Source organism: Crocodylus porosus, unplaced genomic scaffold (assembly GCF_001723895.1).
Source record: "Crocodylus porosus isolate Cpor-Errol unplaced genomic scaffold, CroPor_comp1, whole genome shotgun sequence".
NCBI lineage: Eukaryota > Metazoa > Chordata > Crocodylia > Crocodylidae > Crocodylus > Crocodylus porosus.
The window spans coordinates 5,274,930-5,293,689 of record NW_017728913.1 but is presented as its reverse complement, the minus strand read 5'-3'; the positions used below and the strand labels follow the sequence as shown (position 1 = coordinate 5,293,689).

The 18,760-nt window shown below is 41.2% G+C and overlaps 1 protein-coding gene across 2 annotated transcripts in view; it reads left to right on the top strand.

The window, feature by feature from the left end:
• Nucleotides 1–18,760, top strand: part of FREM3 (FRAS1 related extracellular matrix 3) — a 125,668-nt gene that overhangs the window by 87,068 nt on the left and 19,840 nt on the right. For both annotated transcript variants that reach the window (XM_019534415.1, XM_019534416.1), the window contains exons 7-10: nucleotides 9,650–9,799; nucleotides 14,324–14,533; nucleotides 15,693–15,890; nucleotides 17,814–17,978. In XM_019534415.1, the coding sequence (XP_019389960.1) occupies nucleotides 9,650–9,799; nucleotides 14,324–14,533; nucleotides 15,693–15,890; nucleotides 17,814–17,978 (723 nt within the window). The remainder of the gene's footprint in view (nucleotides 1–9,649; nucleotides 9,800–14,323; nucleotides 14,534–15,692; nucleotides 15,891–17,813; nucleotides 17,979–18,760) is intronic.

Here is an 18,760-nt window from a genome sequence, read left to right as displayed (position 1 = left end):
TGGCTGCCCCCCCAGCCTCATCTTACCGAGCAGCAGCTGGGGGGTTTCCAGGACCTCCTGGCAGAGCCCCCTGGGCAGCAAGGGGCAGCAGGGCCCAGGCTGAGCCCACTGGGGCTGTCACCCTGCCCGGAATTGTGCAGACAGGGCCCCAATGACCTCAACGGCAGCTTGAGCTGCCGGTAGGTGCTGGGGTTGGGGTTTGGCTTTTTTCCCCCCTGATGCTGGGCAGGAGCAGGGATCAGGGAGGCTGGGGGGAGCTGGGGCCGGGCATGGAAGGGATTGGGGGTTATGGGGTTGGGTGGAGAAGGGATTGTGGGGACTGGGGTTGGGCAGGGAAGGGATCGGGGAGGTTGGGGGGGATGGCGTCAGATGGGGAAGGGATCGGAGGCACTGTGGGGGATGGGGCTGGGCAGGGAAGGGATCAGGGGACTGGGGGAGTGGGCGGGGCCAGCGAGGGTCCCCTCCTATGGTCCCCTCCCTCCTCCTCCAACCCCCTGACCCTTTACTTACCAGCAGTAGAGCCTGGGTCCAGCTCCCTGCTGCTTCAGCACCAGGGTGAGGGCTATCCATAGAGATGTTCTGGCAGCCAGAGTGTCTCTATGGAGGACCCAGCCTCTGGTTGCCTCAGGGGGAGTGTGCCTTGTCCCACTCTTTTTCTGTGTGGTTTTTTTTGACCCCTGGATATCCAGGGGTCTAATTTTTCCCCTGCACTGCAAACTTGCAGCACAGGGAATATTTTCTCGTTCCTACACGTTCCTCTTGCAACATCTCAAAGGGGTTTGAGATGCTGCAAGGAGCATGTGCGGGCTCATCTGGACACGCCCTATGAGTTTTGTAACGGGCCCTTGATCATATCCTAGTAAACTCCAGGTTCTGTATCCTTTTCCTATTATGTGGCAGCATGCTGTCTGATTGTGTTTAACTGAACAAAAGAAATGGTTGTTCAGTAACTATCTCTGCAGAAAGAGGTGCAAACAACTTGTGATTTTTATAAGCAAATGGAAATCCACAGCAGCTCTTTGCTGGTATGTCTAAGTGGCATCACAAGTAGAACAAGTTTCAGGACCAGACATTTTTTTTTTTTAACAGTTAAAAGAATGGTAGGTTACCCAGCCTGAGCAAACACTTTAAAGCCTTTGAAAACTGGAAATGGATTTTAAATGAATAGATAGTTTATTGCATTTGATGGCCATCAGTAAGGATTATCAGTTAGCTAAGAGGCCATACTGCTTTATGTAGTGGATGGTAATTAAACTGATAGTTCCTTTTGTGGACTGCCAGCAAAGAGAAAAGAAAGAAGCGGATCAAAAAAAAAGAAAGCATAAATGACCTCCTTTGTTAAAGTTGCTTTTTTTTTATTAATCTGGTGCATTTCAAGATAAACCTCTTTGGCTATGTTCCCCTTCCCGCCCCTCTCCTCCCACTGTGTTGAGTCAAAAATATACCAGTTATTACAATTTGAAGTAATGTATTTCTCTTGTGTAAGTGATATTGCCATGAAAGATGTTTTAATAGAGATATTTTTCCACAACATAGTAATACATCTTCTGAATGTAAAGAATATTTATTTGAAAACTCATGGTCATTGAAAATAAGTGAATTTCTGTAATCTGGTCATTGGGGATGAACATGAGCAGTAGATTTTCAATTTAGGCTTCCACAAGGATTAATGGACCCAACTCTGGAAAATGGGGATACCAGCTAAAATGAGAGTGGCCCCATAAAAGGAGGTTGACAAGACTGCACAAACTAAAGCTGAGCTTAGAGAAGAAATGAGGGGTTGACATACCCTCCACTTCTTGAGAAATGTTTAGGTTCAAGTCCAATGGTCATGTGATTCTTTGAAGACCATTGTTTTAAGTTTTATCCATTTAATTTTACTTGACAAACCATGCCAACTTACTCAATGCTACCGGTGTCAGCAAAAATTGATGAAGCAAATCACGGGCTCTTTCTAACTATAGCAAAGAGATGCTGTTGCTTTGCTGGGCCAGCTATCACAAGTACTAAACTAGTCCAGAGCTATTTTACATGGCCCTGTCTTGTAATGGCCTTTACACATCTTCCTGTGTCAAAGGCTAGGGACAAAAGTTACACATAAAACAGTTTAAGTCATTTAAACCTGTAACAGAACATACATTTAGTGCACATAAACCAGCAGTTCAAAATTGCTGAAACTGGTTTAAGATAAACCTGATTAAATGTAGTATTGGATTTAACTGATTTAGGTCAAACCAGTTTATGAAACTTCTGTCCTTGACCCCTTCCTGGTTCAGAGTACCCCAGCATCCCAGCATGCTTTTCAGCCCTGGGCTGGGCCAGGCTGTCTGCTCCAGAAAGCAGGGTTGGCCCTGCCCTTCTGCTCCCTAGCTGTAGCAGTGAGGGCTGGCTCACTGCACCCCGCTCCCCCCGCCTCAGCCAAGCAAACTCCAGCTGGGGTCCGGGGCCAGGAAGGGAGAGTTAAATTTACCTTCCCCTGAGTAGGGAGCTGCCCTGCACTGCCCTGCCCTGCTAAACTTAGTGCTGGCTGCAACTGTGGACTACAAATCCCAGAGACACCTGGAAGCAGGAAGAGGAAGCGATGAACAACCCTGTGGAATCCTGTTGCTCTGATGCTGGACTGCAAATCTCAGAGACCTTGGCGGCAGCAGGAAGAGTAAATAAACACATCTCCCAGGATGTGTTTATAATTTTAAGTTTATAGTTTTCAGAGAGAGAACTATTTTTGTTCAAGCTTTTATGAATTCAATGCTACTACCTTCCCACCCACCCCCTCCCAGCCCCACCCAGGCAGAACATGGGCTGGGGCCTGGCCATGCCACCTCCACTCCAGCAGCAATGGGTGGGGGGGAGGGTGGAAAAGCCTTGGAGTGCCTGGTAGACATGCTCTAGTGCCCCCCAGCTTCTGGCTTGAACCACTGCAGGCATGTGCCTGCATTTCCTGAATCAGCAAATGAACACACTTTAACTTTTTATTGATTCAAACTCTTCAGCTTAGATTAACCTGCAAAGACTGAATCAATTCAGCCTCAGGCTTTTTTGACGGTCTGTATGTAGCCAAAAAGGAGAGTGCCCTTTTGTGCCGCTGGAGGAGCAGTACAAAAATGCCAGAATCTGGCCCTTTTGCTCTCAGGTAGAATTACAATGTGCTTTGCTATTAGCAAACATGACACATAACCCAGTGAGGCCAAGTGCTGTGTGGAGGAGGGTGCTGCATGCCTTCCTGAGCTGAATGGGGAGTTGGCAGTTTCAACACAGCAGCAAACAATGAAGTGGGTAAAGTGGCAGAACAGCCTATGCCATGTGCTGATCATCATCTCCAGCTTTGTAAAAAGTGTCACTGAAAGCATTGTCTCAGTGGCAATTTCCTTGTCCCAGGGTAACTGGCATATTACACTGATTTAACTAAATTGTTTTTGCAAGATATACCATGCCGGATTGTAACCCAATTCTTATTTGCAATGACTTTCTCATGAAACATTGCTTTAGAGACATTAGGGAATTGTGAGGTCTCTGAAGCCATTCTCTTTCTTAGAGCTGCTCTGTACTATGCCAGGGTCACCAAGATCATAATCTAAGTTTATTGATGCTGATTCTTTACTGTTTTGTTGTTTTGTTCTTTACTATCTTCACAGGAATTTTATGAAAAGTATTTGACTTTACCTGGGAATGTAGCTGGGAATGTAGCTTTCAGTGTATTGGTTACACGTTGTCAAGACAGATGAAAGAATATTTTAGATAGGCTTCTGTTTGTCTCCAGTTATTTGTGTGCTCAACTTTTTAGAGTGTATTGGCAATATATTTAGACTCACATAGCAAGAGTGAATTATGTTTCAGAGACAAATGATTAAATTCCTATAATTATTGAGGCATGACAAGTGTCATGTTCCTTAAGGCATCTGGACTTGTCTATTTTATAGGCTAGTGACTAATTGCTTTTATGTCTGATGCTTTTGGGAGAATGTGTATATCCTTTTTACGACATTCAGAAATTGGATAAAATACTAAAAATACTCTAAATTCCTTGTCTTTTTTGAGGACACATAGTATATACATAAGTAAAGGAATTATTCTTTGGGGGATATACTGTTCGCAGGAAAATGAAATGCATTTGAATTTTAAGATGACAGTCACATAATCACTTGTCCTTTTTTAAAACTATAGCCACAAATATTAGAGATATTTGCTTAATTCACATTTGGTATTTTAGTGGGGGTTTTTTCCTTTTCATTATTATTCCATTGTGGCCCAGAAGTCCTGATTTTTAGATCACTTCATCATTTTACATACGCACAAGCTCATACAAAGCTCCCAGGGCAATTGACAATGCAATCCTGCAATACATGTAACAGAAAAAATGCAGGAGAGAGGATGATACATTAAGCTGATCATAATGTTTTCAGTAAATCCCACCTCTAAATTTATACGCTCATTTTCAATGGAAGCTCCATTGACCTCTCAAGACATTGCACTGTGTGTTTGTAGAAGCAACGTATGCATTAAAGAAATAAAATGTTGTTCTCCTATTAATTAAGGACAAAAACATAAAGTTTAGCTCAGGGTAGTTATCTTGGACTGCAGTAAAGTTAAATGGCCTGATCTCTTAAAACATTGAAGAAATTTATAGCTCATACTTTGCAAACCATTAGCCTTTCATGAGAAATTGTATGGACATACAGTATTTAAAAGCCATTTTTTATGTAAATGAAGTAAATTAACTAGACTAATTTCAAACCAATATGTTGGACAATTCTGCTTGTATGGAGTGGGAGAGAAGGGAATACAATTGTAGATCATATTGGCTACTTTTCTGGATAATAAATATACTACCCAGTGACAAATTTGCTTTGTGAACAAGAACAATCAAGTCACAAAGTCTGTTAATTTTTACTCTCTGAATGAATACAATGATTGTAATGGAAACTACTTATATTGTACTTTGCTGAGAAAAGTATTTTTCGTCCCTTCAGAATTAGTGAATTACATTCTGATTCCAGTGATGGGGAGAAAACTTGAGATGTTCCTTTGACCTAAGTAAAAACATTATTTTTATACTTTGCACAGTTAAGTAGTACTTCATTGCATGTAATCACTAAACAGGAATGAGAACTTAAACATCTAGATTGATGGAGTTATTTTTTTGTCAGATCTGTTTAAAAATTTAGTGGATGTAATTAACAGCCTATGGGAGGAGAATAGGGACCTTTAAAATTGATTTACTTTATCTTCCATCTCTTCTCTACTTCTTGAGGGACTAGGGAAGACTCCAGAGACTTTTCTTTAATTTGAATGGGGAATGGGGTCCAGCAAATATTTGATTACTTTGAATATTAAGAATGTCTGGAGATCTCTGAAGAAAAAGAAAAGAAATCATTATTTATATTATTTTAATTATTCATAAAAAGTGCCTTGTAGTCCTAGGAGATTAAGCAGCTGACCTAAAATAAAATCAATCAATTGGAAGAAGAAAAATTCAGTCTGGATCAAACAAAAATGGAAAACTTGAGAGAGCTTTCTGGTGAAATACAAAAAAATCATTTTGATCCTAAGGCTACAGACAGACATTACACATAAACTGGTTAAAGTTATCAGAAACTGGTTTAAACCTGTAACAGAACAGAAGTTCAGCGCACATAAACCAGTTTCAAAATGACTAAAACTGGTTTGAGATAAACCTGGTCATGGGCAACTGGTGCCACCTTAGTTGGGGAGGCATGTGCCCCTCTCCAGTGACTGGGGGAGGGTTCCCCTGTGGCTGATCAAAGTTACCAGGGGGGCCAATTGCACCAACTGGGGGTGGGGGCCCCCCATGGCCGATCTCACCAACTGGGTGGAGTCCCCCCTGCAACAAAATGTACCAACCAGTGAGTGGCTGCACTACTCCTGATAGCAGCCACACTACTCCCGGAAGTAGCTGCGGGGCTTCCAGAAGCAGCCGTGGCCTGCATCCGGAGCTTGCACTCTTCAGCCTGCACTTGCTGGGGGGGCATCAGCGCTCCTGCCTTCCCCCTCCACCCCATTGCCTGAGCAGGGAGGAGCCTGATGGGTGTGCACCGGCACTCTCAGGGGCTGCACATGCACCCCCTAAGTGTTGCCACTGAACCTGGTTGAATGTAGTATCAGACTTAACTGATTTGGGTCAACCCAGTTTATTCAATGTCTGTCCCAGACCCTTTCCTGGTTTAAGTTAAATTCAAGTCCCCCAACATCCCAGCATGGTCTCTGTACTGGGTGGGGCTCCCTGCTCCACAGAGCTGGGCTAGCCCCTCTCCTCTCCTCCCACACTGGAGCTCCAGCAGAGACTGCACGTATGGGGTGTCTGCCTGGTTTTATTCTGCTCCCTCTCTCCGCCTTACCACTGCCTGCTGAAGCAGGGATTAGCCCCTCCCCTCTGCCTTACACAGACACCTCTCAGCATACCACATGCCGGCTACAGTCAGCTCTGTGGGAGATGACTAAGGCAGACAGGACAGTGTTGGATTAGGGCTTTTTGGAGCTAATCAACAGGTAGCTGGTAATGTCCCACCATTGCTTTCTTGGAAAAGCTGTTTAAGAAGAGCTTGAACTAATGAGAGAGTCTGTTGTCTTAATAAGCTAATGAACTCTGAGTTAGGGGTGATAAACACTGTGCTAGCAACTCCTTGCTGGGCTGCTCAGGAGAGTGGGGGGAACCCCTCCCTAATCAGAGTCTCCTACTGGTACCTGGCCACATTCCCCTCAGCTCAGCACTGTAGACGGGAAGAGAGGGCTGCTCTCATGCTCCCCAGCTTCTAGCCTTAGCTAGGCATGTGCCAGCATTTCTTCAGTCCAGAGGGGATGTGTGTGCAATTACAAACCAGTTTAGCCTAGCCAGGTTAGACTAACCTGCAAACATTGAATCAATTTGGGCTCAGGCATTTTAAATGTCTGTCCCAAGCCTAAGTGTGTTGTTTGGCCTGAAACGAAATATTTTTTAAATGTGTAAATGAATGTTTTAGAAAAAAAAATTAACCCAGCTCAAACTCTAGTCTTGTCCATAGCTTCATACCAAGATCGCTCTTATGATTTTTCTGTCTGAAAAATGTTCATGATTTGTCAGCCTTTGTGTTGGATAAACTGTTAATGAACAGCTTATTTTTTCTGTTTAAGTGTAATCTAGCACAAGGCTGGAAATAAATAATAATAAAACACCCTTAGAACATATGTGCCTTCCCTGATAATATCTGCCATGGTGCTTGATCTTTTCCATAGCAGCAATGTCTCTTGTGATTATTAGGATTTACTCTGGCAGTAAAATAATACAAAAATTCACAGCTCACTGATTTGATACAGTTACAAGTACATAAAGATGCATGACAGCTTGGGTGGCAAATGTTTGGATGTAGACCAGGCATGTGTGTGCATGTGTGCAAAGACCCAACTCCAATTTCAGATGCTTAACTTGGCTGCATAAATGGTGTTTTTGGCCACTTAGGCAAATTTTTAGATCCTGTTCCCTTTGGGAAGGTGAGCAGCTGTGTGTAAGACACAAAACAAAAACATGGAGAAGGAGCCCTTCCAGTTTCTAGTCTAGTACCCTGGTGGTTAGGGAACTTGCCTGAGGATTGGGAAACTGTGGTTCTGAACCCACTTTACCTGGTAGGGTTTTGAACATACACACCTTTGCTTCCCAGTAAAGTGATTTTACCGCTAGGCATTGCCAAGAGCCTCCATCTTCTGTTGAAGTTGACACACTGGGCCAAGAAGGAGAACAGGCCAGAAATGTGGCTCAGGGAGCTAGGTACTCTCCTAGAAAGAAGGTGGCTGTAGCTTTTAGGCTTATCCCTGTTCCTACCCCTTAATGGGCCAGAGGCTCTCCCACTGCTATCAATCTGTTTTATTCAATGACTATTAAATGCAAAATGCCAAAACTCCATTGAGGAACCTAAGTTTCTGCATAGCTAAAGTAGTTGTGATGAATAAGATACTGTGCTAAAATAATGTTACTGTGATATAACATGCATCCCTACATCGAGCGTAACTATGATAGCATAGGAAAAGAATATCACACTGATTTACAACAAAAGCATCTATCTTTTAGAACAGTGGTCTCCAAACTTTTTTGATTGTGCACCCCTATCAGTAAAAATTTTTTGAGCACACCCCCCCAATATATGTATATTTATATTAGAGCACCTCTATCAGTAAAAAAATTTTGCGCATGCACCCCCAATATATGTATATTTATAGAAATAGAAGTTCTAGTATTTTCTTCCCACACCCCAGTGAATCATCTTGTGCACCCCCTGGGGTGCATGCACCCCACTTCAGAGACCACTGCTTTAGAAGGCAGAAGTAGGTGACATTTTGTATTGCTCCTGCCTGTAGTACATAGTATCCCTACTGTACATCCCCACTTCATGCTTTTTGGTTGGTAATAAGAGGACATCTGCCTCCTCCATAGACCAAGGTAATTTGCTAAGAGCTGCTAAATTAGTGTTAGTTTGAGAGAGTCTTGTGATGTTTCATCTCTTATGCTAAGTAACAAGAATGACTGAGCCCATTACAATGTTGACCTTTTCCCTGACCTGGATTGTAAGCCTTTTTTTAAAATTCCCTATTAAGTTAAGGTCAGTTTGTCACAATGGAGAAAGACAGAGGGAAGAAAAATTAAACCTTTCAACTGTCATTTCCATGTTATGGTTTGCTTTGCCAAAATTGAAAAAAAAAAAAAAAAAAAGAAATCTCTTAAACCTTAAAGCCACATGTGCTACTGTTTTTCACTTGATTTGTGTGTGTATGCGTGCATGCATGCACGCGTGCACTCATGCACTTTATGGTGAATTTAAATACGTTTCTACCATATTTTAATGAAATGGAATATCTTTGCAGGATCAGTCCAGCAATTCTTGTCTATTGTGTACTCATTCAGTGCAGTTTTGCAGTGGTCCATATGGATTGGTGTTAAGTTGAAAAGCTAGATTGAAGAGTGAGAATATTTTAATTGAATTACCTCAGTTACCGAAGGAAACCTGAAAACATTAAAGGCATGTGAAGCTCTCACATTTAAGGGCACAGCATAGTCTGCCTCCTATTCTTGTGAGGACAAACAATACACAAAGGTACATTACCACATTTTCTAACACCCACATGTTCAATTCTTTAGTATCTGTGCACAACCAAGTATTAGGATTTAGAACGCAAACAGTTATGTTGTCAGCATCCTTCACAAGGACAGCTTCTGATGCTTGCCTTCCATACAGCTAAGAGCCCTTATGGCGAGGCCAGAAGAACAGTCTATACCCATCACAGAAGTTCAGCACACAAAACTGGTCTATACCCATAATGGAACAGAAGTTCAGCACACATAAGCTGGTTTAAAAATGGCAGAACCCAGTCTAAGATTTGGACTACCCCGCCACTGCCAAAAGGCGAATGTGTGTTCTGTTTGCTACCAACCTAAACTACGCTGCTTACAGAAAACTGTGTAACTTAGATTGGTTCTGCCTCTGGCTTCTTAAATGTCTGTACCTAACCTGTGTGTACAGGTAAACTGTTCTTGCTGCCTGCAGAGTGCAAGCGTTAGGTATATCAGTCCACATTTTTCTATGTGCACAAGTGGAGCTAGTAGAAATTTTTTTTTAAAGGTATCCTTTTTTCTTTCCTCTGCCCTCTTTCTCTGTGTATTTAGAGCCAGCTTTATACTTTGGTGACACTGAATACCGGGTAGATGAAAGTGCTGGCTATGTGGAGGTTCGTGTCTGGAGAACTGGAACTGATCTATCCCAAACTGCCTCTGTCACTGTGCGTTCTAGGAAAACTGAGCCAGTATCAGCAGAAGGTAAGTTACTTTTAAATAAAAAATATGGCGTGGATTACTTTCTGGTGTGGCAGCACAGCAGCAAGGCTAGGCTCCAGACCCTTGCAAAGGCAGTAGTGAGTCTGTTACCTCTGTACTATATATAAGTTCCTGTACATAATAATGTACTGTTGCACATCCCAAGCCTCATGAAGTTACTACAAAATCTATGTTTTTAAAAATGATGTCTGTGAGGATATATTCTTGCCTCTCCTCTTATTCAGTGAGCATTTGGGGCTCTCATCAGAGTTAATGAGAAGATACAAGCTATTGCATCTTCAGTAGATAGATAATACTAAATATTATTTCTGTATCATCTAACTCACAGGTTGTACTTGAGTCTGTTCACTGACATTTTGTATATGGCATTACGGATGTTAGCAAACTGGCTGAAATTCAGTTTACAAAGGACTGAAGTGATGGTAAATATCTTGAGGGAGACAAGAGGAAAGAGCATAGCTGACTATCTTCTTTGAGTACATTCCTTTGCATTTTATTTGAGTTTACAGCTTAGGTCCCAGACCACTTTGGAATCAGCCTACCTGAAAGAAAAACACATTTTCCTGCTGTCACAAACTCATCTGCAAGATACCTCCAGAGTCCCGAGTTTCCCCTGCTTGTCCTAGTGCTTGTTCCCAGGGACAGACCAAGGTTTGGCCTGGAATGACTGCTTTTCCCCTCCAGCTTCAGCACCACTGCCCTTATGCTTGACCTCACAGCTGCAGCAGGAACATCTCTTCCAGCTCTAGGTGGATTCCCTTTGGGTTGTGAAAGAAATGGTAGGTTCTCCTTTCCATAGAATGGGTTACCCTGGAATATTACTTGTCCAAAGATCACTCCTTACCACAGGCAAGCAGTAAGGAGACAAAACAATAAAAGGATTTATTATATAGAAGAAAAGTATGCAAGAGAAACTTATCAAAAGGTTAAGGCAGAACAAAAAGACAAGTAAAGTTTCTTATTCTCTCATCTGACTACCAGTGAGTCCTTCAGAGAGACCTACCAGTGTTTTCAGAAATCGGCCTTCTTGCTGATCCTGCTAGCCATGACTGCTGAGGATGTGGACTCTCACCAAGCTGAATAATTCAAAAGTCACAAATAGCCCTTAAAATACCTCCAAGACAGCCCTCCCTCATCAGTTGTGTCCTGATTGTTCCCGAGTCTCAAAACCTTCTAGAGATATCTCTTCCTGGGACATCTGACATACTTGTAGCTAATGGGCCATTGTTTTCCCCCTTTAAAGTAGAAGCAACTTGGGTACCCATCCTACCAGTAGCCCTTTCTGCCTGTGATTGGAAGTGGCAGTTGTCCTTGCCCTGGAACACAATGACAAAAGATATTTAGCAGTTAAGTCTACTCTCTTTTCCTGAAATATACATCCTTCAGTTCCTTTGACTGAACCATAACCAAAACTATAAAGATATATACAGAAGGCATAACATAATCAATACAATGGTAAAAGTGACATAAATGGATATAGCATAACATTGGCATTCCAGTGAGACCACTTATGGCATATCAGTAAAAAACACAAGAAAGCATTCAAGTCATCCCAAGAACCCCCCAAATTTGGTGGGGTTCATGACATCTGCCACTAAGAACATAAACTGGATCTCTCCTGGCTCTGAGAGCCAGAACTGCTGGACTCTTTCCTGTTTCCCATCCAGATATTATGGTAACACCACAAAAAATTACTTTGCAGAAATGGTCAAGGGATAAACCATTTGAGAAATATTTGGGTAATCTAGGGTTTTATAGGGGTGTCAGTTAAATTTACTGGTAAATTACTGGTTGTCATATTAAATTCAAGGAGCAGTTGTAGCAACTACTTTGTATAAAGGAAACAAAATTAATTAAACATTGTCTACTCCTGCATATATAAATTAATAATATGCAGGCAAGGAACAAATAACGCTTCAGTGAAATTCAGACTAATCAAACTCAAACCAATCTTTTCTTGTTTTAGCAAATATGTAATAGTCAATGCTGTTGGCAAAATAGAAAAAGGTATTAAATATAAATGTAACTTAATATTGAAAGGCATATAATTAAGTCATTTAAAATATTTATATAAGAGAAAAAGGGAAAATAGCATTTGGATATTAGAAATCGACTAGAAAACCAAACAAGACAAGTAGTATAAATGTTAAGCTGGGAACAAATGAAAACCTTCATTGCTGTCACATTCTTGTAGGCATCTGGGCTGGTATAAAATAATTAAATAATGTTACACTCATGTTTATGGATTAAGAGGTAGTTCTATTCCAAACCCATATTTTGAGGCATTTACTGTTTCATGGCAGGGGGGTTGCGAGAGGGAAAACGCACTTAAATTTGTCTTAGTTTTTAATTATTTGTAAAGTTTGATAGAATTTTTTTGGATATATGAGATGCCCCAGCATTACAGGTTTGCCATGGAAATGTTTACATTCATTTTTGTGCTGTTTATAATTTAAAAAATGAAAACAATATTTTACAAAGCCAAGGACTGGTACCTACAATAGATATGAAAAACAGAGTTGCAATAATATGTAATTTTCTGTGATTGTGATACATCAGGGTGTGAGGCTCCAAATACACATGTGAATGCAAGTAAAAAGTTGACAGAAGAAGACAGGTTAGATTCTGCCCAAACTTGGAGCCTGTGTCTTCTAACAACAGTGTACAAAAAAGCTGAAGCAAGAGATTTTTTTGGCAAATACATGATGTTCTGCTTTGGAGGAGGAGGAAAACAGTTGCTACCATTACTCAAAGGTGATAAATAGCACATTAGATGCAGTGTGGGAAGAACATTTTGATTAAGTAGCAAAAAGCTACAGACCTATAATAAGGATCAATTAGGCAATGGGAGATGCTTAGAAAGGTAACTGTAAATACCATCAGGGGAAATCTTCTAGTCAAGGCTTAATGGCTTTACTGCTTATATATAAAAAGCAAGTGTCTGTCCCCATAGTTTATCATTCCAGTGCTTGAATCAACACTGAAGTCACTTTAATGCTGACTTGCTGTGTTGACTGCATGATGAGGTTGGGGTATACTCCTGCCATTGTAAAGCAGAAGGACTTTCACAGATCTGTTTCAGCTCATTTGTAGATACTCGCAGTCTGTTACTTTCTTTTTGTAACTGTACATTGTAAAGTTATATGTAAACTGCCTATGATCACTAAATACCATATTTTCTTGCATGCAATATGAACTCCATCCCCACCCAAAAAGCAACCCCTCCCAAATTGGGGCGCATTTGTTAAGTGGGAAGTTGTTTTGTTCGCTGGAAAAGAAGCACACCTGGAGAAATTATAGACACATCTACACAAGACATTTGCTATGGAATTACCTAATTAGCTCCTCAGTTAATTCTCAGCATCTGTACGTGCAACCCTGTTAAGCTGCAGTAAATTAACTCCTCCATAGGATAGGACTCGTATACATAAGTACTATCCTATGGTGGTGTTAGTGTACAGAAACGCATGTGTCTTCCCTAGGGATGGCTAGGGAATGAGGGTGCTTCAGTACAGGGGCTGCCTGCTGGCTAACTCCACACTAGCCAGCCCTTCCACAGCATATTGAGCTGGGTCAGAACAGCTTCAAACTGGCCTCCTGGCCCCTGGAGTCCCCTTGCCAAGCATGGCTGCTCCTACCCAGCTCAACATGCTGTAGTCCCAGAGGCACATGTAAATGTGGTGCTTGGGAGCAATAAACTCTGGCACAAAGTATTCTGCAGTTTATTATTTTGCATTAAGTTCATGTGTAGACGCACCCTGTGAGTGCCATACTGCAGCCAAGATAGCTGCTGCTTGTGTCTGGCTCAGCAAGCAGAAAGAGCAAAGTCTTTGTTAACCCTCTCATAGCCATAGGTGTTGGCTGAGTACTGTAGCCTATGCCTGAAGTGGCAAGTGAGCTACTGGTGGTATCTTGATGAGGGTTGTGATTTGGAAACAACACCTTATTTTATAGGAATGTATATAAAGAGCTGTATAAAGAACCTTTGCTACTGCCCTTGCATAGGTCTGGGGCTTAACCTAGTGACTTCCGGGGGGCCATAGAGTGTCCAGGAAGTGTGTTGTCCCAGGAGACAGTCTGGTTTTCAGACTACTCCTGATTCCGGAAAGACTTACTCTATGCCACAAAGTCAGCCATGGCTCTGGAGAAATCTTTTTTCTACATCCCAAAAATAAGGCACATTATTTGGGGGTGTGTTGTAGGTGAGAAAATATAGAGCTGAAATAGTGCATGATGCTCAGTGTATTTGCCAAATTCTTACGGTGCCTTTACATGTGCATCGAGACTCCTCCAGCACACTGTAATTACAGTGCATCAGAGCAGACTCAATTAATTGAGCCTTTTATGGTCTTTTTGCTAATTTCATGTTTCAAGTGGCAAAAAAGCAGCTTTCTAAAGTAAAAGCCAGTTTTTCTTGATTTTTTTTTTTTAAAACATTCCAGAAATACCCCATAAAATCTTAATACATGACAATGAACAGCTAAATTCTTTTTGCTTCCCAAACAGCTGGAGTTGATTATGTGGGTATCAGCCGTAACCTGGATTTTGCTCCTGGAGTCGACATGCAGACTCTCCGAGTGACCATCCTGGACGATCTGGGACAACCAGTGCTGGAAGGTCCAGAGAAGTTTGAACTAGTTCTCCGTATGCCTGTGAATGCAGCGCTTGGGGAGCCTAGCAAGACTACCATCTTTATCAATGACACTGTTACTGACTGTAAGTGTAACAGAGAAACCTTTTCTGGTATTAGTACATAACGTGCACACACAAGATAAAGGAGCTCTTCTGATAACAGTGTGAGCTATTTAACATATAATTATGTATTGCAGGTAATTTTTATAATTACATTTTAGGGGTTTTGACCTAGTAAAAGAAAATGATGTACAAAGTTGGAACAGGTAGGTTATCGCTTTCACCGGTGCATTTGCTGCCTCACTCTATGTCTGTAAATGGTTAGTTCTGGATAAGTAGATCCCTCATGAGCTGTAATTGTGTTAGCTAAGGCCTGAGGCACATGAGTGAATCTGTCTATTTATATGAATATTCACATCAGTGGTATGGAGGCTGTTAGTACAAACAGATTGAAAGTTTCCTTAGATTGAAAGTTCTTCACGTACATACACATAACTTTGAGCTACCAAATCCAAGGAAGTTTAAGTTTCTCATGTGGTTGTTCAAATCTTAATATGTATCTTATATGTATCACAAGTGGCTTTTATTATTATCTTTTTGGCTAAAGGAATAAGAACAGTGCTCATTGTCTGACTTGCTTTGTTCATAATCAAGTAATAAATGGAAAATTCATAAAATATTTAACAACCAGCACAAAGCCTTGCAGAATCTTAGTTATTTGATAAGTAGACAGATTTAATTTTTAGTGGTCTCAAGTTTCTGCAAATGAATTCCGTTATACTGAATTGCTCTCTAACTGTACAATTGAGAATTCTGTTGAAGTTTCACTTACTGAAGTTAACAGCAGTTTCTAGTGGAATATTTACTTTGCCCTAATAAGAATTACGCACACAAATATTCTATGCATTGAGTCTAGAAAAGACCCCTTAGTACCCAGGCAGAAAAAAAATACCCACAGAAAGAAATCATATACCATTTAATCAAAACTCACCAATTCTTCAGTTACTGTGATCAATATAGCAGTTGATTGCATAGGATTGTAAAAATATTTTAACATCTGTATTGTTTAAAAAGTATAGGTAGATTTGAATCCTCTTTTGGTTACTATAAAAGGTCAGCAGAGGAAGTAGATTCATGCCTTATGCTTCTGTTCCTGAATTTAATTAACACCCTTTCTCCATATACCATGGGCATTTTCATCATATAGACTATGGCGTAATGTATAAAACCCTTCTATTTGCAGTGCCCAAAGTCCAGTTCAAGGAACCAGAGTACACAGTAAATGAAAAAGACAGACAATTGATGGTGCCCATTTATCGGAGTGGTGATATTAATCATAAATCTACAGTCCGTTGTTACACTCGCCAGGGTTCTGCCCAAGTGATGATGGATTATGAGGAGAGGCCAAACACTGATGACTCTGTAATCACATTTCTTCCAGGTAAGAGCTTTTCAGTGAGAATTGAAATTACTTAAAAGAAAATAATACCTTCAGTGCTTTTCAGCAAAATATAGTGCTGCTGAGTATCAAAAGCCAAACTCCTAGGACATCTTGGGACTACAATATAAATAATAATAACTTGGTATTTTTTTAGATGAGGAAACAGCAATGTGGACTTTCAGCAAATGGTAGTGTTAGTGTGACTAACACTTTGGCATTTTTAAATGTTATAGCTAAAAATGAAGAATGAGGGGAAAATCAGACTATATCTATGAATTACTTGCTGTGCTTCTAATGCACTCTACATGTATATTTATATATGTGTGTGTCTATGTATGCACATATGTGTTTGTATATATGTATGTTTTATGTATAAACATAAAGATGTATATGCATATATACATACATAAACATGTGTGTATATTTAATGTATGTAAAGAAAAGTAGCAGAGATTTGATCCTCCTAACAGGTGCACATCAGTGATTATTTGACAAGGTGTAAACAAATACTTAAATACCTGAAAATAAATCCCGTTTTGCTTTATGCACTTAAGGTACAGACAGAAGTGACAATTTTTCCCTGATCTGGCCCCAGAAAGTGGTCTACAGCTATGACTAAACAGACGTGCATGGCTGTAGTCTTCTTTAAAAGGGCCTGATCCCATGAAAATCTGAACTTTCATTGAATTCAGATGAACACCTTCCAAAATGTAGTGTGTCCTCTAATTTGTGTCTGTGGGCAGTGGCGAAGTGTAGGGGGTGCACATGCACCCACTGAGAGCATTGGCACACCCCCTGACAGCCAGCATTCCCAGCTTAGGCAATGGGCGGGGGGGCAGGCAAGACCTCTGGTGTCCCCTCCGAGAGTGCTGGCTGGGGATTGGGGGCACCAGGAGAAGCAATCCCCATGGTCCCCCTGCGCCTGATTGTGCTGACTGGGGGTGGCGGGGTCCCCCCGCAGCCAATTGTGCCAACCTGGAAGTGCCACATAAGTCCCCCCCCAACCCTGGTCAGCACAATCAGCTGCGGGTACCCCTGCCCCAGTCACTGACTCAGGAAGTACCAGTCGCCCATGTCCATGGGGCAGTGGTGTTATTACAGAGGCCGGGCTTCAGGCTCGCAGCAAGCAGCTGGAATCCTCAGCTCCCAGACTGAAAAGAGAACTTCCTTTTGACCCAAGGGATCATTGCAACTTACAGTGTTTCCTACAAAGCTACACTGAGTTGTAACAGGGAGCTGCTCTTCTGTCTGTAATCTTAAATGGCACTCGCGGTTGCAATTTTTGGCACTTAGTATAGTATGGACTTCTATTTTGCCCTGTGTTGAAATAGAATTGCCCTGCAAACTTGCCTACAAGAAGTAAAACAGAGGAGGGCACTTCCATTTATTAGTGCAATTGTGTGGTGCCCAAGCAACCATGTAGGGCTCAGGAGCCTAGCATTTCTAGGTTCTAGGCTCCCCTTGCCTAAGAGGAGTTTGAACTTGTCTCCTGCTTTTTAGCAAATTTCCCAGGCCTTTCATCACCCCTCTTGAAGCTGGCCTGAGAGGAAGCCAGGAGAGGAGAATTATGTGGAGAAACGAGGATTAACTTGTGAGTGTGGGGCTTTGTGAGGTGGATGCTACATTGGAAGGGAGGGGCCCCTTGGTTGTAGCCTGCATCTCTTCTCCCAATGGTTCAGAAATTTTCCCAGTTGTGTTTATCCAATTATTATGAATATTAACACTTAACTGTGCTGTGTGAGATTTGAATAAAATACAAGAGAAAAGTATTACTAAATTCTTTGTTTCCACTTCCCTGAGATTATATATATATATATATAGAGAGAGAGAGAGAGAGAGCGCCTTAGGGAGCGTGTTTGACTTTTATCCCATTGTCTGTGGTACCATTACATTATCCAATACATACATGTCTCCTGTCTATAGGAGAGATTGAGAAGCTCTGTGTGGTAATGCTAGAAGATGATGCCATTTATGAAGAGGAGGAGGAATTCAGATTAGTGCTTGGAACACCAAAAAGCAACTCCATATTTGGTGCCTCTGTTGGAGAGCAGAAAGAGATCTCGGTCAGGATAAAGGATGAAGAAGACAGTGAGTTTTTAAGTGTCTTTGTGTTCAAATACAGACATTTGAGCAAGTGTTGTGCAACCTTATCAGTGGCCGGTACCAAATGGTTCAAAGGAAAGTGCAAAAGGACCAGCCTGTAATACATAGTATTTCTATTTTAATTGCAAAAAAACCTGCAATGAACAATCATTAAATGACCTATTCGCAGGGGAAGTTTCCTCTGACCCTAGTAGTTAAACAATGGTTTATGCTTTGAAGCAAAATATTTAGACCCTCTTGTGTGCTTGTTTTTAATACTTGCCGTTACAACTCTGAATTCTATAGCAATCCTTATAAGTATGTAATCCCTTTATTGAATTGTTTGCAATGAATTCCACACACATAAATATTGCATTTTATGAAGTATCTACTTCTGTTAGTTTTGAATTTATCACCTCTCATTTCACTGAATGTCTCTGTTACCATATACTGAGACAGGGTGAATAATCTTCACTTGACCTTCTCCAGTATTATTCCAAAACTACTTGTTGTTTTGCATAATGGGATGTTATACTAATAAGAGAGATCCAAACAGGATCAAATTGAAAGAACTGTAGATTTGTTGAGCTAGACTTTCAAAGCAAATTCCTAAACTTGCAGGGATAAGGAGAGACTTCTGTGGGATGGGGCAAAATCCTATTCCACTGTATACACCCAAATACCAGTTTTTCAGCTATGTAAGTAGCTTTTTTGACACACAAACAATTTTCAGTTCTACTCTCTGCACAGATAATTCCTAAGTTTTGGCCTTTTGGTTAGAGCACGGA